The 26,749-nt window shown below is 53.1% G+C and overlaps 3 protein-coding genes across 4 annotated transcripts in view; 2 read left to right on the top strand and 1 right to left on the bottom strand.

The window, feature by feature from the left end:
• AK8 (adenylate kinase 8) overlaps positions 1-26,749 on the bottom strand; it is a 346,351-nt gene that overhangs the window by 259,289 nt on the left and 60,313 nt on the right. The window lies entirely within an intron of this gene.
• GTF3C5 (general transcription factor IIIC subunit 5) overlaps positions 1-26,749 on the top strand; it is an 870,547-nt gene that overhangs the window by 786,900 nt on the left and 56,898 nt on the right. The gene's annotated exons all lie outside the window — the stretch shown is intronic.
• GFI1B (growth factor independent 1B transcriptional repressor) lies at positions 4,560-17,776 on the top strand. Of its 2 annotated transcripts, none has more exons than XM_050760216.1 (7): positions 4,560-4,707; positions 12,564-12,683; positions 13,186-13,323; positions 14,092-14,363; positions 14,957-15,094; positions 15,652-15,817; positions 16,953-17,776. In XM_050760216.1, exons 2-7 carry the CDS (start codon positions 12,584-12,586, stop codon positions 17,129-17,131), a joined length of 993 nt encoding a protein of 330 aa, XP_050616173.1. In that variant the 5' UTR covers positions 4,560-4,707; positions 12,564-12,583; the 3' UTR covers positions 17,132-17,776. The 2 variants fall into 2 exon arrangements, with proteins under 2 accessions (XP_050616173.1, XP_050616174.1); XM_050760217.1 differs by having other exon boundaries at positions 4,569-4,707; positions 15,586-15,817; positions 16,953-17,774.

Below are 26,749 nucleotides of genomic sequence, written 5' to 3'. Positions count from 1 at the left end.
CCAGGAGCAATGGCTCACATCTGTAATCCCAGCACTTTTGGAAGCCAAGGCAGAAAGATCTCTTGATGTCAGGCATTCGAGACCAGCCTGACCGACATGGTGAAACCCCGTCTCTACTAAAAATACAGAAATTAGCTGGGTGTGGTGGTGGGCACCTGTAATGCCAGCTACTCGGGAGGCTGAGGCAGGAGAATCACTTGAACCTGGGAAGTAGAGGTTGCAGTGAGCCGAGATCACACCACTGCACTCCAGCCTGGGCAACAGAGCTAGACTCCATCTCAAAAACAAGCAAACAAAAATGAGCTGGGTGTGGTGGCACGTGCTTATGGTCCTAGCTACTCGGGAGGCTGAGGCAGGAGGATCACTTGAGCCCAGGAGGTCGAGGCTGCAGTGATCCATGATGGAGCCACTGCACTCCAGCCTGGGCAACAGAGTAAGACCCTGTCTCAGTGGAAAAAAAGTTAATAGGGGTGGGACAGAGGTGCATATTCTTCGTTTTCTTACTTCAACTCTGATCATATATTACTCTTGTAATTTAAACAGCATGTATTTGTACACAGATAATTGTTTTCACTTTTTTCAGACTGGTTTTTGTTCGAGGAAAGATAGGCAGGAGTGCCACCATGTGGTGGGACGGTGAATTGCTTCCCCTGCGGAGCGGAGCGCCTGGGTCGTAGTGTGGGGAGTCGTGGAGGGCAGTGCCAGCCCCGATGACAGGCAGGGTTTGCAAGCGGGGCTCCCGCACCTTGGCTGCCTGCAACCCCTGGCAAGGAGCCTGGACCTAGAAAGAGGTCCATAGCCGCCGATGACCAAGTGGACATTTCCTACTTGGCCTGCTGCCCACTGCTGTCCACTCTTCAGCACACTAGCAGCGGGACAGAGCCAGTAGGCACTTCTCTGGCACCACGATGTACATAAAGCAGACTGACTCCAATGCCCAGCCGGCTCTCTGGGAGTCCCTGGAGGGCAGAGACCACTGGGTCCATCATTCCATTCCCAGGACTGTTGGGTTCAGCTCATGACCATCACATTCTGTGGCTATTCTGGGCCAAGGCCAGAAGCTGCCCAAGTTCACACAGCTGATGCCCGGCAATGTCGTAGCCCCGGTGCCACCCAGCACAGAACATTCACCCCCAAGCCCCCACGACCCCCGCACAGAGCTTCCCCAGCCCACCTGCACCTGCCGGAGCTGTCCGTATAGAGGGCCCGTGGCCCGGCCTTAGCAGTGGTGGTTCCCATGTATTCAGCCCTGATATGGTCCCTGCAGACCAGCATATGCTAAGGCCCGGCCCACATCCGTTGTCCACGGACAGAGGACCCCATGACGTTTCTGCCCTTAAGGAGCCACCAGTCTCACCGAAAAGCAAGTGAGGCTCCATGAGTAACCGAGCAAGACAGGAATCCAAGGGTTGTCATGGGTGGGCCAAATCCTGTAGACAACAGATGACTCCCTGGATTGTGGGGCGTGTGGGAGGGCTTCCTGGAGGCGTTGAGAGCTGGATTGGGCTGTGAAGGAGGGGGCTGAAGAGAAAGAACCATTCCAGACAAGGGGAACAGGTGAGGCAAGAAAGGACACAGCATATCCAGGTGATGATGAGAGGACAGTTAGAAGGTAAAAGGTAAAAGCCATGGCCCCAAACGCCTCTCTGGCCTTATTCTGTTCAATGACAGCTGTTGTTCCCGCTCAAACCCATCTTTTCCTCTACACTTGAGTCCTTGAGTTTTGGCAGGAAAGTCGCCAGCCCTGGCCAATAAGAGGCCCATATCCCTCCCCCTGGCCACAATGATTGGTGCTGGGATGTGCTTGTGACCGGGCTGGGCCAATCAGAGTCAACCCTAGAAATCTTGCTGAAGCAATTGAGGAGATCTCTCTCTCACCACTGGGGTTCCTAGGCTCGCAGACGAGAGCCGGATAAAGTGGGTAGAGATCACAGCGTGAGGATGAGGCCAATACAGCGGGAAGCCAAGCCGAGAGATGAAGAGTCATTCATTCATTCATTCATTCACTCTGTGAAGATATCACTAGGGTCTCCCATACTCTGTCCTAAGCCCCGGAGAGTCTGAGCTCTGAGCTGTGTGCCTGGAAAAACAGTTCCTGCTCTTGTAGCATGGACATTCCTTGTGGGAAGTCAGAGCAATAAATAAATGAATTAAAAGATAGGAAGATGGCCGGGCGCGGTGGCTCACGCCTGTAATCCCAACACTTTGGGAGGCTGAAGCGGGCGGATCAGGAGGTCAGGAGATCGAGACCATCCGGCTAACACGGTGAAACCCCGTCTCTGCTAAAAAAATACAAAAAATTAGCCGGGCGAGGTGGCGGGCGCCTGTAGTCCCAGCTACTCAGGAAGCTGAGGCAGGAGAATGGCGTGAACCCGGGAGGCGGAGCTTGCAGTGAGCTGAGATCCAGCCACTGCACTCCAGCCCCGGCGACAGAGCAAGACTCCGTCTCAAAAAAAAAAAAAAAGAAAAGAAAAGAAAAGAAAAGAATAATAATAATATTTTTTTTTTTTGAGATGGAGTTTTGCTCTTGTTGACCAGGCTGAAGTGCAATGTTGTGATCTGGACTCACCACAACCTCTGCCTTCCGGGTTCAAGTGATTCTCTGCCTCAGCCTCCTGAGTAGCTGGGATTACAGGCATGCGCCACCACGCCCAGCTAATTTTGTATTTTTTGTAGAGATGAGATTTCTCCATGTTGGTCAGGCTGGTCTCGAACTCCCGACCTCAGGTGATCCTTGCCTGCCTCAGCCTCTCAAAGTGCTGGGATTACAGGCATGAACCACTGTGCCTGGCCAATAATAATTTTTTTAAAAGATGTTTCTTTCCACCAAGAGAGGCAATGGGGCTGGGAGCAGTGGTCTGCTGTCTGTGGCCTAGGGCTGGGACTGACATCCCAGCATTACTGAGGCCTGGTGACCACAGGGTTGTGGCCTCCTGGCTGGCACTCCAGGACTGGCCCAGCAGAAAGACCTTGCCTGAAACACCTCTTTTTCTTCATCTTGAACCTTGGACTTGCAGTTTAAATCGGGGCTTCCTGTCACCAGACTTGTTTTCTTTTTTTTTTTTTTTTTTTTTTTTTTGAGACAGAGTCTTGCTCTGTCACCCAGGCTGGAGTGCTGTGGCCGGATCTCAGCTCACTGCAAGCTCCGCCTCCCGGGTTCCCGTCATTCTCCTGCCTCAGCCTCCCGAGTAGCTGGGACTACAGGCGCCCGCCACCTCGCCCGGCTAGTTTTTTGTATTTTTTAGTAGAGACGGAGTTTCACCGTGTTAGCCAGGATGGTCTCGATCTCCTGACCTTGTGATCCGCCCGTCTCGGCCTCCCAAAGTGCTGGGATTACAGGCTTGAGCCACCGCGCCCGGCCTAGACTTGTTTTCTTTAGGAGGGAAACACAATCTCCCCAGCGCCTGGGCTGGAAGAGCAGGCAAAGCAGTCTAACAGTGCTCTGTTTGTGGCGTTCTCATCTTATGCAAAACCTCCAGAAATAAATCAGTCATCCTGCAAGCGGGAGGAGGCGGGGGCCAGAGGAGGAAGAAGGTGGGGAGCCAGGGGATGGGACACCCTGCCAAATGGGAAGAAATGCCCCAGCCGGCTCAGCCAAGCTTTCCCGCCCCCACTCCCCGCCCCCCCACCATCAGTGGGACACCCCAGAGGCCCCCACTGGCCTCCCCATCACTTTGTCTGCCACCAGAGGGCGGCACACGCGGGCTCTGGCACCTGGCCTTCAATCTGTATGGCAGCTTCAGCAGGCCAAGCGTCTCCTGGCCTCCAAACTCACTGCCACACCTCCACCGTGCCTCTACCCGCTCAAAGGTCATATCTGGGGGAAATGCAAATTTGATGTTTCTTCTGAAATGTGACCTCTGCAAGGACAAGGGGGGCCTCTATGAATGTGGCCGGCTTGGGAAGTAGGGGCTTTGCACAAGCCTGGCTGTCACAAGCCTCAGGGTGCTGAACTTGGGGAGGGAGGGATGGGAGGAGGGAGAGAGGAGGGAGGCAGGGAAAAACGGAAAAAAAAGGAGGGAGGAAAAGAGGGAAGAGAGAGAGAGGAGAGGAGGAGAGGGAGGGAGGGAAGGAAGGAAGGAGGGAGGAAGAAGGAAAATAAGGAAGGGAAGGAAGAAGGGAGGGAGGGAGGGAAGAAGAAAGAAAGGAGGAAGAGAAGGAAAGAAAAAAGAGGGAAGGAGGGAAGGAATAAAAAAGGCAAGAGAAAAGAAAGAAGAAAAAACCAAAGAGCCACGACTTCTCTATGCAAAATCGAGTTTTATAAGTTAGTATTTTTTAACTTTAATTTTTAAAATTTAATAATTTAGCCATCACTTTCTTTTTGTGCAGATGTTATTCAAAATTTCCAGCAAAATTCTGAATTTCTCTGCAGAGAGAAAGCGCTCCGCTCCAAGTGTCGAGGGTTAGAAATGAGGATTCGAAGTCTTGCGTCCTGGAAAGTTTTGATAAGCAAATACGGCTGAGCTCCCGCGCTCTCTTCATTGGCTGCTTCTTCACCGCCAGATTTTGACACAAATAATCAGATTGAAAATCAGGGAGGGGAACAGAAGAGGAAAAACACACAGAGAGACAGAGAAAAAAGGAGAAGTATCTATTTGTGCAAAGAGTCACACAGTTGACAGAGCGGAGACCAGTCCCGAGCGAGGCTTTGCAGTTCCCACCTCGGGAAGCTCCGGCAGAACCCAGGCGAGGGACAGCTCCGGGCAGGTGAGTGCTGGAGGATGCGTTTCTGCGCTTTTCTTTTGAAATGTGCCTGCGCGCCACAGGTGGCTTCACAGCAGGTTCCCTGGCTCCTCCTGCAGTCCTAGGAAGGGTGAGGTGGGCTGGAAAAGCTCTGGAAGGCAAGGAGCCAAGGGAGAAAGAGGGTGAGGACGTAACCTTGTCTGAGACACTCTGCTGAGAATTACACCTTTGCCGGCTGTGCAGAAACACTTTTCAAAACTTGATTTTAGGCTGACAGACGTCACCTTCGGGCACAAAGTCATACCCACAACCCAGCTGTCCCGGGGACCTGGGCAGTGCTCAGGGAGACACACTTCCAAGTGCCCGCGTTGTGTTCCCCCTGGGAGACAGTCCCAGACTCTGGGGACTTAACTAAAGTTCCTGGGACACGTTTTTTTTTTGGTTGTTGTTGTTGTTTTGTTTTGTTTTATGGTTTTTTTTTTTTTTTTTCTGAGACGGAGTCTCACTCTGTCGCCCAGGCTGGAGTGCAGTGACGCGATCCCACTGAAACCTCTGCTTCACGCATTCAAGCAATTCTCATGCCTCAGCCTCCCAAGTAGCTGGGATTACAGGCAAGTGTTACGACACCTGGCTAATTTTTGTATTTTTAGTAGAGACGGGTTTCACCATGTTGGCCAGGCTGGTTTCGAACTCTTGACCTCAAATGATCCACCCACCTCGGCCTCCCAAAGTGTTGGGATTACAGGCATTAGCCACTGCGCCCAGCCAATTCCCAGGACACTTTGAGAGTCAGGCATTCTCGCCCTCAGAGCCTACTAAGGGGAGATGACAAGGCTACCCTCTCCCACACACTGCCCAGGCTCCAGAAACAATGGAAACAGCCATGGGGAGGTACTGTTTCAGCTCTCCTTTCCCTGTAGACTGTTGTTAGCCCTTTCCACCTACTTTTGTAGGAAAAAAAAAAAAAAAAAAAAAAAAAAACAAGTTTAAATGTTAAGGCATCTGGGGAGACATGTTCACTCTAAAATAGGACTTGTAAAGAGGAGGTCTGCAGAACTGACGTGGGTATGTGCCTGTGCACATTTTTCTGGGGAGAAAGTCCACAGCTTTCGTGAGTTCTTAGGGAGCAAATTCAGTTACAATCTGTGGGCATGAGTCTGGTAGATATTAGAAGCTAACTGAGCTGCACCTGACCACCTGGGCGCGCCTGCATGTTTCTTAGTAGGAAACAGGTAAAATATTTCTTCCAAGTCTAGCAAAGTGTCAAGTTTCTTGTCCTTAGAAGTGTTGCAGAAGGAATTCTTCGGACAAGAAAATGCATAATTCTCCTTGCTCTTTCTGTCAGATTTTGGTTTTCCTGAAGAGTGTTCTTGGGGAACATTGGAGAGCTATACCTGGTTTAGGTTTGATTACTGGAATCACTCAAAACCAGTGCAGACTATTGCCCCAAAGCTTTAAGGAGGGCAGGGTAGGGTGGGTGGGAAACTTAGTGGACAGTACAAGGATTTTCAAAGGCTCTGGGACCAGATGACTCCAGAATACCCAGGGAAAACAGCCTGATGAAACGGGATTCTTCACTGTCTGTGCCCCAATATCCAGACCCTTTGTTGAAACAACAGCAAACGCCACCCCCCCCCCCCCGTTAGTCTAGAGGGAGGCTTTTCATGTGTTCCTTGCCAGGAATTCAAGCCAATGGGAGCTGCTTTAGTCTATAATATAGAGATATGCAGAAAGAGTTTCATTCACTCACTTTTCTTTTTATTTTGATAAAATACACATGACAAAATTTACAATTTTAGCCATTTACAAGTGTACCATTCAGCGGTGGTAAGTATATTCACATTGCTGTGCGACCGTCACCACCATCCATCCACAGAACTGTTTCATCTTATAAAGCTGAAACTTCATACCTATTACACAGTAACTTCCATTCCCTTCCCCTCCCCCTGGCAACCTCTATCTTTTTCTGTCTCTACGAAATTGCCTATTTTAGGGACTCATATAAGGAATCACACAGCATTCGTCCTTTTGTGACTGGCTGATTTCACTTAGCATAAATCCTTCAGGTTCATCCATGTTGTAGCATGTCCAGCATTTCCTTCCTTTTTAAGGCCGAATAATGTTCAATCATATCGCTAGACCACATTTTGTTTGTTTGTTTGTTTGTTTGTTTGAGACGGGGTCTGTTGCAAGGCTGGAGTGTAATGGTGCGATCTTGGCTCACCGTAACCTCTGCCTCCCTGGTTCAAGCGATTCTCCTACCTCAGCCTCCTGAGTAGCTGGGATTACAGGCACCCACCACCACACCTGGCTGATTTTTGTATTTTTAGCAGAGGCAGGGTTTCGTCACGTTGGCCAGGCTGGTCTTGAACTCCTGACCTCAGGTGATCTGCCCACCTTGGCCTCCTAAAGTGCTGGGATTACAGGTGTGAGCCACTCAGAGTGGCCATAGACCACATGTTGTTCGGGCATTCATCTGCCATGAACACCTGGCTTGCTTCTACCTTTTGCCTATTGTGAATAGTGCTGCTATAAACATGAGTATGCAAATATCTATTTGAGTCTCTCCTTCCAATGATTTTGGGTCTATACCCAGAAGTACATTCACTCCCTTTTGACATTGCATTCTCTGAGCTTTGGAGGAGACATGTGAGAACTCCTTCTAAATTTCAAATAAAAATAATGATTTAGACCAGCCTGGGCAACATGGCAAAACCCCGTCTCTACAAAAAGTACAAAAATTAGCCAGGTGTGGTGGCGCACGCCTGTAGTCCCAGCTACTCGAGAAGCTGAGATGGGAGGATCGCTTGGGCCTGGGAGGTGGAGGTTACAATGGGCCAAGATCAAACCACTGCACTGCAGCCCAGGTGACAGAGTGAGACCCTGTCTCAAAATAATAATAATGATGATGATGATGATAATGATTACTTTCTGCTGGGGCCCCTGAGCCTGACCTGGGTGCATTTTCCCCTGACTCCTTCATGGACAAGTCTTGTTGTTTCCCCTTGAATCTTTTTTTTTTTTTTTTTTTTTTTTTTTTTTGAGACAGAGTCTCACTCTGTCACCAAGGCTGGAGTGCAGTGGCACCATCTCGGCTCACCGCAATCTTCGCCTTCTGGGTTCCAGTGATTCTCCTGCCTCAGCCTCCCAAGTAGCTGGAATTACAGGTGTCCACCACCACACCCAGCTAAGTTTAGTATCTTTAGTAAAGACAGGGTTGCCTGTCTTTACCATGTTGGCCAGGCTGGTCTTGAACTCCTGACTTCAGGTGATCCGCCTGCCTTGGCCTCCCAAAGTGCTGGGATTACAGGCATGAGCCACCACGCCCGGCCTCCCTTGAGTCTGTAAACATAAAGGAAGTCAAAAGGGTCCTCTGTAGTTGACCCTGAGAACCAGCTGAGTCTTACCCAACCCTCCCAAAAAGGGAACCCGAGTGACAAGTCTTTTAGTCAAGGTGGTTCAATCTCTCACTGAAGGTCAACGAATTCTACATGGGATTTTAGAGCAAAAGGGAAGTTTAGAAATCTCTCAGCCCAACCGTCCCTTTTGAGAGATAGGAAAACCAAGCCCCAGGTTGGTGGCTGATGTGGTCACAAACTCCAGGACCCCAAATCAGACTCGATTCCTTGGGCAACACAAGGGGCCTCATTACAGGGACCTCACAGGCCTGTTGATCCAAGTCCTACTGGAAGTTAGGGCGCTGGCTCCTGCCAGGGTGGAGGGTCGCCTGTCTTCAAGGAGCACTGACTGAGATTCTGACTCAGGGTCGGGGGGCTCTACCAGGATCGGGGGGTTATGAAGTGATGTTAACAGTGGGCCTCTTTCCGGAGGGCCGATACTATCAGGGCCTCTGTTTTATGAAGAAATCCTAAGCTTCTTTCATAATCTCTGCTCTTAGCTCTTTCTCAGAACGGAGTTCGTGTGAATCAAAACCAAGTGGTTGTTAATTAACTACAGTATAGGTGATTCGTTCCTGTTTTTTCTTTAAAAAAAAAAAAAAAAAAAAACCTTTCCTACTTTCCTAACAGGGACCAAAAGGAAGTTCACCAGGTGCGTTTGGCCCCTTTGTAAGCCGGAGGGCTTGGCCGTGGCGTTGGCTGTGTCCCTGTCACTTGCCAAGCTCAGGGGAGAGCACACTGGGGGGAGGCAAGAGAAGGGGTGTGGGGCTCAGGGGAGATCACTAGAGTAGGCGTGAGAATCACCTTCCTGAAGCTGGAGAACTCCAGAGGCCAGCCCCACCCTGCACTGTGCCTAAGTGAAAAGTGCTTGGCCAGGGCTCGTGAGCGCTAGAAAGTGTCCACGTTGTGGGGTCCGGCATTGGAGTCAGTTGACCTGAGGTCTCCTTGGGCCCTGAGCCCAAAGGAAGATCAATGCTTCCTGAAGGGAGGTCTGTCCCTGGCCTGGCCCCACTGAAATTCTTCAGAGCCACGTGGGTCTTTTAGGAGCCTCGAAAAGACTTGGGGGTCAGAGGGTTTGATTTTTCTCCCCCCACCCCCCCTTTTTTTTTTTTTTTTTTTTTTTGAGACAGGCTCTGTCGCCCAGGCTGAAGCGCAGTGGTGATGCGATCTCAGCTCACTGCAACCTCTGCCTCCCGGGTTCAAGCAATTCTCCTGCCTCAGCCTCCTGAGTAGCTGAGACATAGCACGCGCCACCATGCCCAGCTAATTTTTGTATTTTTAGTAGAGACGAGGTTTCACTGTGTTGGCCAGGCTGGTCTTGAACTCCTGATCTCGTGATCTGCCCACCTCGGCCTCCCAAAGTGCTGGGATTACAGGCATGAGCCACCGCGCCTGGCCTGATTTTTCTCCCCTCTTGCCCCAGCACCCCGCATTTCCCTCTGTACTGCAGGTGGTGTTCACCAGGTGCTGTGAGGACCTCTCACAGTGCTGGGTGGCACAGTGGCTTGAGAGTAAAATCCTAACAGGCCAGGAGCCCTGGATCGGTGTCACTTTCCTCTCTACACCTCAGTTTTCCTACCTGCAACCTGGGAAGACACTGCTTGACACAGGCACGTGAGGGAGTTTCAAACTGCTGTTTTCATCCCTAGCACATCGGCTCCACACCCTCTGCAGAGAGAAAGCCATGCCGGGCACTGCCCAGCACTTGGCACCCAGTCTGCACCGAGTAACTGCCCACCTCCTGGGCTGAAAGTCAAGAGCATGGAGGCCTGGGGCCAGACAGACCCCAGTCCTGCCCTGCTCACTCTGCTGCAGGGTCCTGAGCCCTCCAGGCCTCAGCTCCTCCTTTATGAAATGGGACAGCAGCAGGACTCAGCATCTGGATTAAGCATCAGGATTAAAGGTGTAATAAAAAAGGCCGGCTAAGCAGCCCCCTGCCACAAGGGTTGACGGGCGCCTCCTTCTATCACAGACGCCTCGGCGAGTACCTTTGGTTCTAGCTGATTTCCTCATAAATATTATGTGGGAAAAAAGATCATCTTTTGATATTTTGATAGGCCCTCACAGGCCCCCTCAAAACAAAGTGCGAGGGGAACCCCGCACCCTCAGCCCTCCTCCTGCTCACTGGGTCCCCTCCTCTCCCGCTAGGGTTTGGCGTCCCCAGGGGCTTTCTTGAAGCATAGAAGAGTTAGAAGCGGGAAGGAAGGGGGGTGTGGGGAGCCCTGGTGAGGGAGGGGGAGGAGGCAGGAGGAGGAAGACGTGTCCCTGGGAGATAAGGCCGTGGGCTGCCCCCGGCCCGAGCCTGTGTTCAGAGAGCTGAGCATCTGACCGCGGGAAGGGACCCTAGAGGTCTTCAAGGTCCTTTCTCCTAATTTTAGAGCTCAGAGAGTACAGGGCCTTGAGCGCGGCCCTGGCTTTGGGGAGCTGCTGCAGCCCTTGGCGCAGGGCTCACCCCGTCCTTTGAATGCACCTGCAGTGGGCTGGGTGCTGGGATGTGCGGATGGGCACATGCTGAGCGCTTCCCATGCTCGCTCCTGATGGATAAAGGTCCTTTCTCACTCCCCACAATCCCACGGGGTTGGATTGGGATCCCCATTTAGCAGATATGGCCACTGAGGCTCGGGGATGAGTCTTACAGCAGGCAAGGGCTGGGCCTGAGCTTGGCCCTCTGTGCAGAGCCCCCAGTCCAAACTCCTGATGTCCCCAGGCTCTGGGCCAGGGAGAAGGAGGTCTGGGCACAGTCAGGTCCCTCTTCTGCCTGGCTCTGGGTCATCCCTTTGGGGAAGGGGTGAGTCCCTGGCCCTTTTCCAAGCTGCATTCTCTAATCTCCCACCTCCCACCCTGCTCCTGGGCCAAGGCCTTATCACCCTGGCCCTCACTGCTGTTCTGAAGCAGCTGTGATCCCTTTCCCGCCTTCTCTGGACCCTATCACCGCTGCAGTCTTGCATGGCGGCTGGCCCAAGGGGATGGGGGATGGGACTCTTCCGAGGCCTCTGGCGTGGGCCTGGTGTTGGTCTGGGTGCAGCATGGGGGCAGAAAAGATAGAGGACCACAAGATGATGCTTTCCAGGAGCCCCCAGGGGAGCCTCACAGGCTGAGTACAGGGATGTGAAGCATTCTGGGGGCCAGGCGGGGCTCTCAGCTCCAGAGGGCTCTGCAGGGGAAGCCAGGGTCCAGCCCTGTCACTCCCCGACCCTACCTGGGATGGTCCCCTGACCACCCCTGATGTGGTCCTTGGTTTCTTCCCCCACTCCCTGACCGGTGGGGTCAGTAGTGATGCTGGGCTGCCCACGGAAGCTGGGGGATATTTGCCTCTTCTCCTGTGTCCGTGAAACTTCAGGCGTCCAGATGCAGTGGAGTGGGGGCTCCTCTCAGGTCTTGAGTCCCCCCACCCCATTCCTCAGATAGAGAAGGCCCCTGTCTCTCTAGGAAACAGAGTCTGGGCCAGGGCTGTGGACAAGGCACAGCCCCGCTCTGTAGCCGTGGCTTGTAGCTTGCAGGAGCACGTGGATTGGCAATGTCTCCTCGTTTGCTTCAGCTTCTCTGCCAGAGCCCCCTGTGATAGACACTGAGCACCTGTGATGCCCTTGTCAGCACTGCAAGCCTCGACATCCCCCCTTACAGCAAAGGGAATAGGCCCAGAGAGGTTAAGTGTCTGTCCCAGATTGCACAGCAAGTGAGCTGAGATTCTAACCCATGAACTGCTGATTCCAAAACCTAAGCTCAGACCATCTGTTTCTATGGCCTCTGAAGGTGAATCTCACTGGTACCTAAATGTAACTTTCTAGAATTGGGGTCCACCGTGTGTCACAGAGGGAGACCTTAGCCCCTGCCTTTCCTTTTCTGCTCCATTGCAGCCCAGATCGTGCCAATGGGAGCAGGCTTGTCTGAGCATTTTCTAGGGGGTGATGTATTGGTTTTCTGGTGAAGGAGCAGTGAGGGAAGTTAGGATTTGTAGCTGCCATAACAAAATAGCACAAACAGGTGGCTTAAAAACAACAGAAATTTATTCTTTCATGGTTCTGGGGTCTAGAAATCCAAAATCAAGGTGTCCACAAAGTGGGTTCTTTCTGGAGACTCCAGGGAAGAGTATTTTGTGCCCCTCTCCGAGTTCTGGCAGCTGCCAGTACTGCCTGGCATTCTCTGGCTGATAGAAGCATCACTCTCTGCTCTGTTGTCACACGACATTCTCCCTGGGTGTCTGTGTCTCTGGGTCCAAATTTCCGTCTTCTTATAAGGACACTAGTCATCTTGGATTGAGGGTCCATCCGAACCCGGAATGACCTCGTCATAACTTGATGACATCTGCAAAAACACACTGTTACTAATAAGGTCATATTCACAGGTTCTGGGTGGACATGAACTTTGGGGCTCACTCTTCAAGCCAGTAGAGCTGCTGTTTGAGCTCAGGAGGAGGTTCTGAGATATGGGGAGTATTGTTCTCTTGTCCTTCCCAACCGCTCCCATCCCTCCCTCTTGCAGGTGTGGGGTGCACACTGAAAATGCCACGCTCCTTCCTGGTGAAGAGCAAGAAGGCTCACACCTACCACCAGCCCCGTGTGCAGGAGGATGAACCGCTCTGGCCTCCTGCCCTTACCCCGGGTGAGTCAGAGCCAAGGCTGGCGCCCTGCTGAACCCACTGGGGTCTTTCTGCTCTGTGTGATGGGGGTGCAGCAGCGTCCCTCCTGCAGCAGCCTCTTCTTCCAAGTCTGGAAGCAGGAGTGCAGTAAATATGGGTTGCAGATAAAAGGAGTAGATGCATGAATGATGCCCTCATCCCTTCTGCCCTGTTGGGGAGATGAGAGTGTCAAGTTGGAGCCCGTACTCAGTTACTGACATGTGGGGCCTCACTGGAGGCTCAATCTAGGGCTGGAGTTGGGTTGCTCAGAAAAACGGACTGGTCCAAAGTCTTTCCCAGGGTCTCCTCCTGGCCTCTTCTCACCCCCCTGCCCTGGGCAGAGCCCAGGAGTATGAGCCGCCAGAAACAGCCGCAAGTGGATGTCTATCTGGGCCTCCTTCTCCTAGGGAGGGTGTGCCCTCCTTGCTCCCTCTGGGCTTCCCAGAAGCTGTGGCTACTGATGCTGATGGTCCTATCTCCCTACAGTGCCCAGAGACCAGGCCCCGAGCAACAGCCCTGTCCTTAGCACCCTATTCCCAAACCAGTGCCTGGACTGGACCAACTTCAAGCGAGAGCCGGAGCTGGAGCAGGACCAGAACTTGGCCAGGATGGCCCCGGCACCAGGTACCCATCTGTGACCCCCTGTCATTCCCCAGGGAGTGCCAAGGGGAGGAAGGATGAAGGGACTCTTACAACACGGCCCCTTGGGGCCCTGGAGTCAGGAAGGACCCACAAAGTCACTGGATGCAGCCCGGGCTCTGTGGCTTCCGCTCGGGCCTCCCAGACAGGGAGCTAATTCCCAGATGCGGGCTAGGTGGGGGAAGAGGTAAGAAGCAGCAGCTGGGCCGGTCCATGCAAGGGGTGAGGCGGGCACTTTGGAGTGAGGGCGGGGCTGTTTCTGGACTGGAAAAGCTGAGGAGCCACAGGGACACAGGCATCCCCAGCAGTAAGTATTGGGTTGACACCCTGAAACCCTCCGCATGAGGTGATGAAGGTGGTGGTGGGTGGTGGAGGGTGGTGGGAAGTGGGTGCCCTGTGTTTATTTTATTTCATTTTATTTTTTGAGACAGGGTCTCACTCTGTTGCCCAGGCTGGAGTGCAGTAGCACGATCTCAGCTCACTGCAACCTCCGCCTCTCCGGTTCAAGTGATTCTCCTGCCTCATCCTCCCTAGTAGCTGGGATGATAGGTGTGAGCCACCACCCCTGGCTAATTTTTGTATTTTTTGGTAGAGACAGGGTTTCACCATGTTGGTCCGGCCGGTCTCAAACTCCTGACCTCAAGTGATCCTCCTGCCTTGGCCTCCCAAAGTGCTGGAATTGCAGGCGTGAGCCACCATGCCGAGCCCCCTGTGTTTAAATGAGTAACCAGGCATGTGTCCCTATCTCCACAGAGGGCCCCATTGTGCTGTCCCGACCCCAGGATGGGGACTCTCCACTGTCCGACTCACCCCCATTCTACAAGCCCAGCTTCTCCTGGGACATCCTGGCCTCAACGTATGGCCACAGCTACCGGCAGGCCCCCTCCACCATGCAGTCAGCCTTCCTGGAGCACTCCGTCAGCCTGTACGGCAGTCCTCTGGTGCCCAGCACCGAGCCCGCCTTGGACTTCAGCCTCCGCTACTCCCCGGGCATGGACGCGTACCACTGTGTGAAGTGCAACAAGGTGGGCAGTGGGGGGTGTGGGTGGGCACCTGGGCGCTGCTCTCTGCACTCCCTCTCAGCGCACTGGCAGCTCTGGGTGTTCCCTGTGCTGTGAACCTTGGGACTCTGGTGGGATTAATGATCAAAACGTTCGCCCTCATCACCATTCATTGAGCTCTGACCATGTGCCTGGCCCTGTGCTAAGCAGTTGACAGGCATGAGTGCCAGGAGGCAGATGAAGGGTTAAGGTTCAGAGAGGTTAAGTCACTTTTTCAGGATCAGACAGCAAGTAGCTATCAGAACCAGCATTCAAACCCAGCTCTGGCCAACTCCCAGCTCTTAACCACCGGGCTATTCAGCCTCTAGAGGAGGCAAGGAGGGGGCTCCAGATCCCCTCTCTCACACCCAACTTTGTAGATGGGAGACTGAGCCACAGAGAGGAAAAGGGACCTCCCTGGGACACACAGCAAACAACTAGCAGAACTGGCGATCCAGTGTCCCTTCCTCTGTACACCCTGACTTGGCCGGAGCTGGGCATGGAAGAGACCATGGGACCCCAGGCCTGTTCCCCTCTCTGCAGCCCCCAGTGGCCTCACACGCTGCCCCTGCTTCCAGGTCTTCTCCACCCCTCACGGACTCGAAGTGCATGTGCGACGCTCCCATAGTGGGACCCGGCCCTTCGCCTGTGACGTCTGCGGTAAAACATTCGGCCACTCCGTGAGCCTGGAGCAGCACACACATGTCCACTCCCAGGTGGGCACCTGGCCCTGCGCGGGACTCCCAGCCCCATTCCTTTTCTGTGCTTCCCCAGGGAGCCTGGGGGCTGCGACTGGGTCCCTCCCCCTGCTCCTGGGGGCGACACAGATTGGGAGGGGTCCCCTAGTACCCACCTCCCTGAGTCTGGGTCTCCATCACCTGCCGTTAACAGACTTCCTACCCTTAACTAAACCGCTGTGCAGACCACAACCATCCCTGCCTCAAGGAACTCACTCTGGGTTAGTGGTCATGAAATGTGACCCTCTAAAAAATTTCTGAGATCAGTCAGTCCATCAGTCAATCAACAAACATTTATTGAGTTTTATTTTAAGCGGTATACCGTGAAGATTACAAGGAAAAATCCCACAGGAGGCCAACGAGGCTCCAAGCTCCAGTTTCACCTCACAGGCAGAGATGAGGGGTTCCCGGGTCCTGCTCCTCCAGGCCCTATCCTCCAGGCCACCCCAATGGAGTGTCCTATTCCGCAGGGGATCCCGGCCGGGTCCAGTCCTGCGCCTGCGCCTGATCCCCCGGGGCCTCGTTTCCTCCGGCAGGAGCGCAGCTTCGAGTGCCGCATGTGCGGCAAGGCCTTCAAGCGCTCGTCCACGCTGTCCACCCACCTGCTCATCCACTCAGACACGCGGCCCTACCCCTGCCAGTTCTGCGGCAAGCGTTTCCACCAGAAGTCGGACATGAAGAAACACACCTACATCCACACAGGTGAGTGAGTCTCACCTGCCTGCGCCCCCTGGGCAGAGCACCCCCACCTTTCCCTGAGAGATGCATCAGAGGCCCCCAGCGTGAGGCTGGGGGTGGGGTCTAGTTACAAAGTCGAAGGCCACTGATGATGGAGGGCTGGGCGCCTGTGCTGCTTAAGTGCACTTAATGCATGGAAAAATTACAGGAAGGAAACAACAAAATCTCAACACTGGTGATCTCATGGCAGAAGTGAGACTAGCAATCGAATTATTCATTCATTTGCTTGCTCATTCACTCACTCACTTGCTCATTCATTTGTTCACTCATTTGCTCATTTATTCACACATTGGCTCGCTTGTTTGCTCATTCATTTGTCCACTCATTCATTCATTTCCCATTCATTTGTTCACTCATTCTCTCACTCATTTGCTCATTCATTTGTTCACTCATTCTTTCACTCATTTGCTCATTTATTTGTTCACTCATTCATTCGTTTGCTCATTCATTTGTTCACTCATTCACTCATTTGCTCATTCATTTGTTCACTCATTCTCTCACTCATTTGCTTATTCATTCGTTCACTCATTCTCTCACTCATTTGCTTATTCATTTGTTCACTCACTCATTCATTTGCTTATTCATTTGTTCACTCATTCATTCATTTGCTTATTCATTTGTTCACTCATTCTCTCACTTATTTGCTCATTCCTTTGTTCACTCATTCATTCATTTGCTTATTCATTTGTTCACTCATTCTCTCACTTATTTGCTCATTCCTTTGTTCACTCACTCATTCATTTGCTTATTCATTTGTTCACTCATTCATTCATTCATTTGCTCATTCATTCCCTCCTTGCTATTAGCTGAGTGCCTCTTTTGTGCCAGGTGTACCAGACTTGGAAATGTGTTGATAAACAAGATGACTCGGCTGCTGCCCCTAACCACCCTATAATCCAGTAGGGGTGGGAGGAGGGTCCAAGTTATGTCTTTGCTTCTCTCTCCTTTCTAATTCTTTTCTAAAGTGAATATGAGTTGGCCACGAGAGAAAACATAGGGAGTTATTGGAAAATGAACCCCGGGGCGGGGCAGTGGAGCGGCAGGCCTGGTGAAGAGGCCCTGACCCCACCCTTGCTGTGCTGCCCTCCCCTCCCTGCAGGTGAGAAGCCGCACAAGTGCCAGGTGTGCGGAAAGGCCTTCAGCCAGAGCTCCAACCTCATCACCCACAGCCGCAAGCACACAGGCTTCAAGCCCTTCAGCTGTGAGCTGTGCACCAAAGGCTTCCAGCGCAAGGTGGATCTGCGGCGGCACCGCGAGAGCCAGCACAGTCTCAAGTGAGGCTGCGCGGGCTCCCAGCTCCTGGCCAGCCTGCCCTGCGGTCCTGTCACCTGGAGGCCAGCCTCTCATGCCCAAATCTCCAGTCTCCTGGAGGTGGGACTGGACAGGAGTCTTCCAGCTTGTTTTGAGACTCACAAAAGTGTTGTGCGACCTTGGGCAAGTCACTTTCCCTCTCTGGATCAACATTTCTCCTGCTGCCAAGTGTGGGAGCCTGGCTGGGTCTTTCTGAGCAGAAGTTGTTTCCAGGTGTGCTCAGGCGCCTTCCTCTAGCAGAGCACAGAAAGCTAGAATACCCGCAGGGATACAGGGATGCGGAGAGTAGATGACCAGAGCTAGGACTCACAGACAGACCCTCTGCCTGCCTGCTGTCCACTGAGATGGGACCTGGTCACCTTGGATTTTAGCGGGCCTCTTTCTGGCTGCAATAGGCAGAGTAGGAGCTGCCTCTCACCCCAGTCCGAGGCCTGGCACCCCCTCTGCTTCGGCCAGATGTGCTGGCTGACCCCGACTTCCGACCAGCACTCAGCTGGCCACTGAGGATTCCAGCTCTACAACCAGGCCATGAGGCTGGAGAAACTGGCAGTTATTGCTGTCAAAAGCCTGTTCTCTCAATTGCTGTCAATAAAATTAAAGATACAGATTTGCCACCATGTGACCAGCATTCATTGCCTATGAGGTCCAGGGTACTGCACGAGGCTTTGGGGGATGATGGGGGGAGGCTTGAGGAGCAGAGAAAGCTATGGAGGCACTCACAGGCAAGTTGTGGAGACCGGTATTCAGCCCCCACGTGCACAGACCCGCTGAAGAGCCGGTAGCAGGCAGAAGGGGCCCATGCGACAAGACCACAGGGGTGGGCAAGGCTAGTGCAGCTGGGGCGGTATCCGTTTCCTGTGGCTGCTGTGACAAATGACCACAAACTTAGTGGCTTAAAACAACACACACTTATTCTCTTACAATTCTAGAGCCAGAAACTCAAAATGAGTCTCATGGGGCTAAATCAAGGTGTTAGCAGGACTGCGTTCCTACAGGAGGCTCCCAGGAGAGTCTGTTTGCCTGTCCCTTTCACCTTCCCAAGGCCGTCTGTATTCCTCTGATCTTGGCCCCTTCCTCTGCCTTCAAAGCGCATCACTCGGACCTCTGCTTCTGCCTCCATCTCTGTCTTCTGCCTTCGACCTTCTTGCCTCTCTCTTATAAGGACGCTTCTGATTACACTGAGCTCAGGTATAAATCGTCCCATCTCAAGATCCTGAACATAATCACTGTGGTCGGCTGAATAATGACCACAAAGATGATATCTACATCCTAAGCCTGGAACTTGTGAGTGGGATGTTATAGGGCAAAAGGTCCCAACCCTGGAACCTGTGAGTGTAACGTTACAGGGCAAAAGCGACTTTGCAGGTATGATGAAGTTAAGCCTGGTGCTGCACCTGTCTAGCTGTGTGACTTCAGGTGAGTTCCTGAACCTCTCTGAGGCTCAGCTTCCTCCTCTGTAAAATGGTAAACACAGCAGTCCCTTCCACCGATTTGCTGAGACCATTCTTACGAAGTGGCATGAAGGGCCAGCCCAGCATGTAGTAAGTGCTGCTGAGTTGTGAACATCCCTTTTTGAAGTCCTGTCCATCCTACAAGGCCCCCTTAGCCGTCTCCTCCATGAAGCTTCCCTTGGTCATCCAGCCACAAGGTCTTCTCTCTCCTCTGATACTGAGAAACTCAGTCTCCTTGTTTACGGCTTAGGAGCCATTGAATGTGGAATGTAATTATGTGTGGATAACTTCAGAAGGTCTTCTGTCTGAGCTCCAGCCGCACCCACCCCCGCCATCCCGCACCAATCCTGTGCCTGACCCACAGCCATGGACACCTCTGATTGAGCTTGCAGGTACTGAGCTAAGCCAAGGGTTTCCACACATTTTCTCTAACCCACACAACCCTCTACAATGGAATGCCGTTCTCCCATTTTACAGATGGGGCAACTGAGGCTCAGAGAGGTCAGCCATTAATAAAAAACATAGATATGGGCCGGGCGCTCACGCCTGTAATCCCAGCACTTTGGGAGACCAAGGCGGGCAGATCACTTGAAGTCAGGAGTTCGAGACCTGCCTGGCCAACATGGTGAAACCCCATCTCTACTCAAAATACAAAAATTAGCTGGGCATGGTGGCGCGTGCCTGTAATCCCAGCTACTTGGGAAGCTGAGGCAGGAGAATTGTTTGAACCTGGGAGGTGGAAGTTGCAGTGAGCCAAGATCATGCCACTGCATCCAGCCTGGGCAACAGAGCAAGACTCCATCTCAGAAACAAACAAACAAACAAACAAAAAATAGATGTGAGGGCTTACCCTTTCCAGGTGTGCTCAGGTGCCTTCCTCTAGCAGAGCACAGAAAGCTAGAATACCCCCAGGGAGACAGGGATACTGAGAGTAGACCAGAGCTAGGACCCACAGACAGACCCTCTTTCCTAGAGAAAGAAGGATTCTTTCCAAAGACACACTGCTATCGTCAGCCGGTTTCTGTGTATAGTGTGATTTAGCCTTGGGTTCATGAACCGACTTGTTTAACGTGTATTTGATTGAATGCCAACTTATGAGGCTCAACCTGTCATGAAATGGCAAATGTCCCATGCAAATGCCCAATTCCCATCCATTGTGGACAGCTCAAACCTGGATCAAACTAGAAGCTGTTCACATGGATCATCAGGGGAGTGAAAGACAAGTCCTCAGACTCATGTTTGTGGTTGCAGAGAGGCCCACAGAGCTGGCTGGACATGGCTGAGACCCGTTCTGGTGCTCCCCAGGCGTGCGCCACAAGCCTCCGGGGGTTCATTTGCTTTAGACGGAGTAGAGATTACATTGCTCAAATAACTGGGAGGAACTCTGGGTTAACGTTCAGTCTATTGCAACCGCTTCTTAGAGCCTATAACGTGTAATGCACTTGTGTCCATCCCCGAGGGGAGGATTTGGGTATTCAGTGTTTTCCTAAGGTTAATTTGGGAACCAGAGAGGGAGAGGGAGAGGTTGGCCTAGTTGCCCAAAGTCACGCAGCAGGCAAAGGCACAGCTGGGATGAGAAACTGAGTCTGAGTTGAGCCTATCTTTTTGGAGCCTGTGTACCCTCCCTCCCACTGAGACCCCAAAGTGTTTCTTCCAGGTATCTCCTGTGGTGTGCAGGGGGCTTAGGGCCCCCAAGAGGAATGGGACTCTCACCCACCCCCAGGCTCTGCATTTGGCTGGGCAGAACCCTGACATCCATTTCCTGCCAGAGGCTCTTCCTGTTTCCTTTAGCCAGAATTCCCCTAAGCAAACCTGTCAGGTGAGTGGGGTGGGCTCAGGGCTTGGGATTTGCATGGGAGGGCGATCTACCCTCCTCAGCAAGCTCCCTGTGGGTGTCCTGTCTTGAAATCCAGTTCTCGAAATCAGGAGAAGAGGGACCCTGGTGGCCAGAGCACCAGAGCCAGCAAAGCCTTAGAAACCACCTGTTTGCATGTCTCCTCCTGTCCGGGAGGACAGTGAAGCCCAGCAAGTGGGAAGGGCCTTGCCCAAAGCCACACGTCTGGAGCCAGGCCTGGAATGGGCTCCTGACTCATCTCTTACACACACATGCACACACACACGGATTGGGAGCTGCTTTGCATACTCCCTGTTTGCTAAACAAAACCAAACCAGTATCAGGATTTCAGCCACTTCTGCAGCAGGGCGGGGCAAGGCGGAGGAGCTGAGCTGTGAGGGGAAGCCACACAATGTTCCTTCTTTGTCGACTGAGGTTTGGTGAGATCGAGATTAAGCTTGTCGGGCTCCTCCAGGGAGTGGGTGTGTGGGGTGGCGCCAGAGGGAGGCCACAGCAGCCTCAGAGCAGTGGGGGCTGGAACCTCATTTGCATATCGCAGAGAAAGAGGGCAGGTAGTGAGGAAGCCTGTGACACCTGCTTCCAGGGGAAGACTCCGCACTGGCTGGAAGGCTTGGCTTGGGCTTCCTGGCCCTGCTGAGGCAGTGGATTGGAGCTTAGGGGTTGGTCTTAGCCAGAGGGCGGTGCTGCTGACCCTTCCTCATCCCTGAGAAGCTGCTGCGGGATGGCCTCATGTGCACAGCTGGGAGCCCCCAGGAGAAGGCAGCCCTGAAGAAGACTTGCAGATGGGCCCCCGTGGGAGCAGAGTTCCCTGGATGTTCCATCTCCTTCTGGAAGCAGAGGCTAAGCCCGTGACACTGGGGCAGAGAGGTGGCCTAGGAGGTGCTGTGGGCACCACCCATCTGTAGTCTGTGATTTCAGGGGAGTTCAAGCTCCCCCACCAATTCCCGTCGGCTTCCCTGCGGCCGACTACCTGGCCTGCAGTTCCTGCCATCAGAATTGCAACGTGACCTGGAAGGCACTGTCCAGCCCTGTGGAGACTGTCCATGGCTTCCATGTGCCACACAAGGAAACGGAGGCCCAGAGAGGAGAGGTGCTAGCCCAAGGTCACATTGCCACTAACAGCAAAGTAGGACAGAACTCAGGTTTTCCAGCCCCAGTCCAGTGGCCTTCCCAGCAGGGCCTCTGGGTTGCTTGACTGCAGGGGACTCCACGTACATAGAATATGGTACAAATGGTGTTGGTGGGCTGGCTGGCCGGAAGGGTTCCTTAGACTGCGGCACTGACGCCCTGCTTCCAAGGATTGGATGGGGACACGTGAAACCTCAGGATGCTGCTGGTGACATGAGCTGGAATATCAGTTCACTCGATGGTAATTAACAAAACCAGTATTTTAATATCAAAACTAACCAGCCACATTAGGGAGTGGAATGCAACATCTGAATTAATTTTCAGATAAAATGTCCTGTTCGTGGTGACAGCTTCAGGCTACACTGCAGGCCCTGCACTCTGCAGGAGAAGCCCCTCTTCAAAGCAGGCCACATCCCACAGGGCAGCCAGGCCCAGGGTCAGGGCCTCCTGAGGGACAGACTGAGAGGTGCCCAGGAAGCCCTCCATGGAAATCACTGATAAGGATGGAAATGCATCTCCCAGGGTGAGCCTGGAGAGTTGTGCGTGTGTGCACTCACACACGTGTCTTGGCCCCAGCCTGTCTCTATCTGCCCATGGCTGGAGTGAGCTGGCCTGGAAGCAGGGGTGGACAGACCAAGGCAAGGAGGCAGGGACCGGGCACTGGGGCTATAGGGAAGTGGAATGAAGCAGGTTCTGTATGATCCGGAAGATCAGGACCTGTCCCGAAGGTTCCCTGGAGATCAGACATCCCCCACCCCATTGCCTGGAGAACAGAGCTCCAGCCCTAGCTGCTCACCATGACCTAGCCTTCAGGGCTGACCCTAGTCCCCTGACTTCAAACCCCTCTCTGCAATCCCTGCCCTCTGGGGGCTCCCACTCAGTGTGGTGTGGGTGAGGGCTATTCCACAGGAAGGAGCTGAGAACATAGAAGAATCTGGGTTGGCCAGAAGTGTGAGAAGGAAAAACGAAGGAGTGCAGGAAGCGGGCAGAGCATGACACACGCTGTGCATCGGGGGAGATTGAAGACCCCCAGGAGTTCCTAAAGGCATTGCAGCCATTGACATGGGCCCGAAGCCCCGAGGGAGCTGATGTGACATGGGCTGAGCTTTAGAAGGAAGACCAAGGTGGGTGTGCAGTGTGGCCTGGGGGCACAGAACAGGGGCACTGGCTGGAGGCCGGTCTTGTCAATACCAGGAGTGACAGCAGCTCCAGCCTCAGCGTCAGCCTGGCCCGCACTTTCCCTGCTCCCCTGTTGAGGCTGCTCAGAGAAGGGAAGGCGACCCGGCCCTGGATGGAGGGCGGGACCCAGAACAGTGAGGCTCCACCCCTCCCCGCCTCCTGGGGTCACTGGACAAGCAGCAGGGCCCTTCTTGCTATTCCTAAATGGCCTTAGGAGAACGCTCAATGCTGTTTCCCACCCTCAAGCCTTTGCCCCTGGTGTTCCCTCTGCCTGAAATGCCCTCTCCTTGTTCTGAACCCTCTCAGCCTTAAGTCAAGTTCGTAAGAAAAGCTTTTGAAATGTGATCTCCCATGACCCTCCATTCCACTCCCAGGAATATATCTTCAAGAAATAGACATGGGACGGGCACAGTGGCTCACATCTATCATCACAGCACTTTGCAAGGTCCAAGTGGGAGGATTGCTTGAGCCCAGGAGTTCAAGACCAGCCTGGGCAACATAGCGAGATCCCATCTCCACCAAAAAAAACAAACAAACGAAAAAAACCCCACAAAAGTTGGCCAAGCGCGGAGGCTCACACCTGTAATCCCAGCACTTTGGGAGGCTGAGAAGGGTGTATCAGGAGTTCCTGACCAGGCTGGTCAGGAGGTTAGGAGTTCAAGACCAGGCCGGCCAACATGGTGAAACCCCATCTCTACTGAAAATACGAAAAAAAAAAAAAATAGCCGGGCATGGTGGTGGGTGCCTGTAATCCCAGCTACTCAGGAGGCCGAGGCAGGAGAATTTCTTGAACCCAAGAGGCAGACGTGAGAAGCGGAGGTTGAGTGAGCCATGATCATGCCACGGCACTCCAGCCTGAGTGACAACGCAAGACTCCGTCTCAAAAAAATAAAAAAAAATAAAAAGTTGAGAAGTGGTTACAGATGGGAATGCAGATTCAGCTGCAAGAGCTTCTTTGCAGCCTGTTTATAATGGCAAAAAAAAAAAAAAAAAAAAAATCAGAACCATCCTAATGCCCATGGGAGGAGGCTGGCCACACCGTTGGTGCAACAGATGACCACATGGCCAGGAAAAGGAGCAAGCATGCTTTAGAAGGCCGCCGGGGGAGGAGTTTATCAGGCTGATGTGGAGCGAAGAATGCATGTGGCATGCTAGTGTGCAGGTTCTGTAAGCATCTGTCTGTGTATGCTGAAGAAACACAGCTGAAGAAAGTCCACAAAACCATTGGTGGCGGTTATTTCTGGGGGCTGGAACAGAGGGTTAAATTTCACTCTCAGTGCCACCTTTAAAAGAGACTTGCAGCCGGGCTTTGCGGTGGCTCACGCCTGTAATCCCAGTGCTTTGTGAGGCCAAGGCAAGTGGATCCCTTGAGTTCAGGAGTTCGAGACCAGCCTGGGCAACATAGTGAGACCCTCGTCTCTGCAACAAATAAAAAATTTAGCCAGGTGGGGCACGGTGGCTCACGCCTGTAATCCCAGTGTTTGGGAGGCCAAGGTGAGTGGATCACTTGAGGTCAGGAGTTCAAAACCAGCCTGGCTAACATGGTGAAACCCTGTCTCTATTAAAAATACAAGAATTTGGCTGGGTGCAGCAGCTTACACCTGTATTCCCAGCACCTGGGGAGGCCGAGGTGGGCAGATCATGAGGTCAGGAGATCGTGACCATCCTGGCTAACACAGTGAAACCCCGTCTCTACTAAAAATACAAAAAATTAGCCAGGCATGGTGGCGGGTGCCTGTAGTCCCAGCTACTCGGGAGGCTGAGGCAGGAGAATGGTGTGAACCTGGGAGGCGGAGCTTGCAGTGAGCCGAGATTGCACCACTGCACTCCAGCCTGGGCAACAGAGCGAGACTGTCTCAAAAACAAAACAAAACAAAACAAAACCAAACAAAAATTTGGCAGGCGCCTGTAATCCCAGCTACTCAGGTGGCTGAGGCATGAGAATCGCTTGAACCCCAGAGGCAGAGGCTGCAGTGAGCTGAGATCACACCACTGCACTCTAGCCCGGGCAACAGAGCAAGACTCCATCTCAAAATTTTTTTTTAAAGAGACTTGCATTTGTTGTAGATTTTTGGTAACCAAAAAAAATAGAAGTGAAAATAATTTTGTAGAATAAATGTATTGCCAGAGGAAGCTATTGATATCTGAAGTGAAAATGTGGTTTAGAAAATCAGTACACAACCCACGATTCCACGTTGTTAATTACACACACACACGGAAGGAAGGGCACAAGGATAGACGGCAGCGTCTTTTTTCTTATTATTTTTTAGTGTGTATGTTTTATTTTTCTGTATTGGGCGTGCATGATAACATTATCACTGGCATGACAAAAAAGGCTCTCTCCGCTGAAATATAATTTCCCGGCCTCGAGGTTTGTGTCTCCGTCCCCTCCCTCAAAGCTGCAGGCCCCTTCGGGCCCCTGTAGTGCAGTGCACAGCCTTGCAGGCAGGTGCCTTCCTACTTTACAAGTGCTGGCTGTCTCGCCCCCACCCCGCTACTCTGTGAGCCACCTCCCGGTAGATGCTGGGTCCCATCCTTTGGGGCCAGCGCCTGCTAGATCCCCAGTAAGTTTAGGATGGGTATGCAACCACCCGACTCCTTCTTAGCAGCTGGGGCAGGGCCTCCAAGGTAGGTAGAGTGAGAGTCTGGCTTGGGAAGAGCAGGGTGGACATTGGACCTGTGACTCCTCACAGGGTCCCCAGCTCTTCCCCTGGCCTGGGTCAGGGGGCTGTCCGGGACCACCTCCATGGATGTCTAGCTGGAAGTGGGCCTGGCCCAGAGAGAGGCAGGACCCAGCGTTCCCGGGGGATGAGGGCTGCAGGGATGCTGCAGGAGGGAAATCTGAGGCAGGGCACGTTCCGACCCGGCAAGCTCAGGTTTGGCCTGATAAGTTTATCGCACGGTGCCGGCTGCCAACTGTCGGTGTGGAGTAGAACCACGGGCCAAGCAGGAGGGCACTCCTGAGCCGATAGCGCCTTCCAAGTGTTATCTGGCCCAGAGAGCAGGAGGGCCAGGCTGCCGGGGGCTGCTCTTTTAATTACTTGAACCCCATTCCTTCCCACCCCAGCCCTTTTCCTACCTAACCCCAAGCCCCAAGGCCTCGGGTGAGAGTCAGACTCAGTTTATCTTTTGTGAGTCCCTCTAGGGTGCCAGCCTGGCACTTGTCTCCATCCAGGGAGGCACAGCTTTCCAACATTACATCCCTCCTCATGATTGGGGAAACTGAGTCTGAGAGTGACCAGGAGGGCAGGCAGAGGGGTGAGGACCCAGGAGACCAGGGGGAAGAAGAACAGGAGAAGGGAAAGCTGCAGCCTGGGAGGCCCCACGCCCACCCTGAGGTCTGGAGGTCCGACAAGTGCTTCGTGATCTGCAAGGAAAAGTCAGACATGAAACGATGCCTCCCAGCCCCAAGCACAGTCACAGGGCAGCCTGGTCTTCAGCCGTGCACAGCCACCTGGCAGGGGGAGGCAGGGGCCGGCATCCGCAGGCTTATCTTTGGGGGGTGGATTTTTAAGTCCTTCTGTTTGTTTGTTTGCTTTTGTTTTGTTTTGTTGAGATAAAGTCTCACTCTGTCGTCCAGGCTGGAGTGCAGTGGCATGATCTCAGTTCACTGCAACCTCTACCTCCTGGGTTCAAGCAATTCTCCTGCCTCAGCCTCCCCAGTAGCTGGGATTGCAGGTGCCCACCGCCATGCCTGGCTAATTTTTGTGCTTTCAGTAGAGATGGGGTTTCACCATGTTGGTCAGGCTGGTCTTAAACTCCTAACCTCAAGTGATCCACCTGCCTCGGTCTCCCAAAGTGCTGGGATTACAGGTGTGAGCCACCGCACCCGGCCTAAGTCCCTTTTATATACATATATGTAGTTTTCCGTGGTTTCTATAACAACAATGCCGGGCGCGGTGGCTCACGCCTGTAATCCCAGCACTTTGGGAGGCCGAACCGGGCGGATCACAAGGTCAGGAGATCGAGACC

This window comes from Macaca thibetana, chromosome 15, assembly GCF_024542745.1.
Source record: "Macaca thibetana thibetana isolate TM-01 chromosome 15, ASM2454274v1, whole genome shotgun sequence".
Lineage (NCBI taxonomy): Eukaryota > Metazoa > Chordata > Mammalia > Primates > Cercopithecidae > Macaca > Macaca thibetana.
This window is presented reverse-complemented; position numbering and strand designations above follow the sequence as displayed.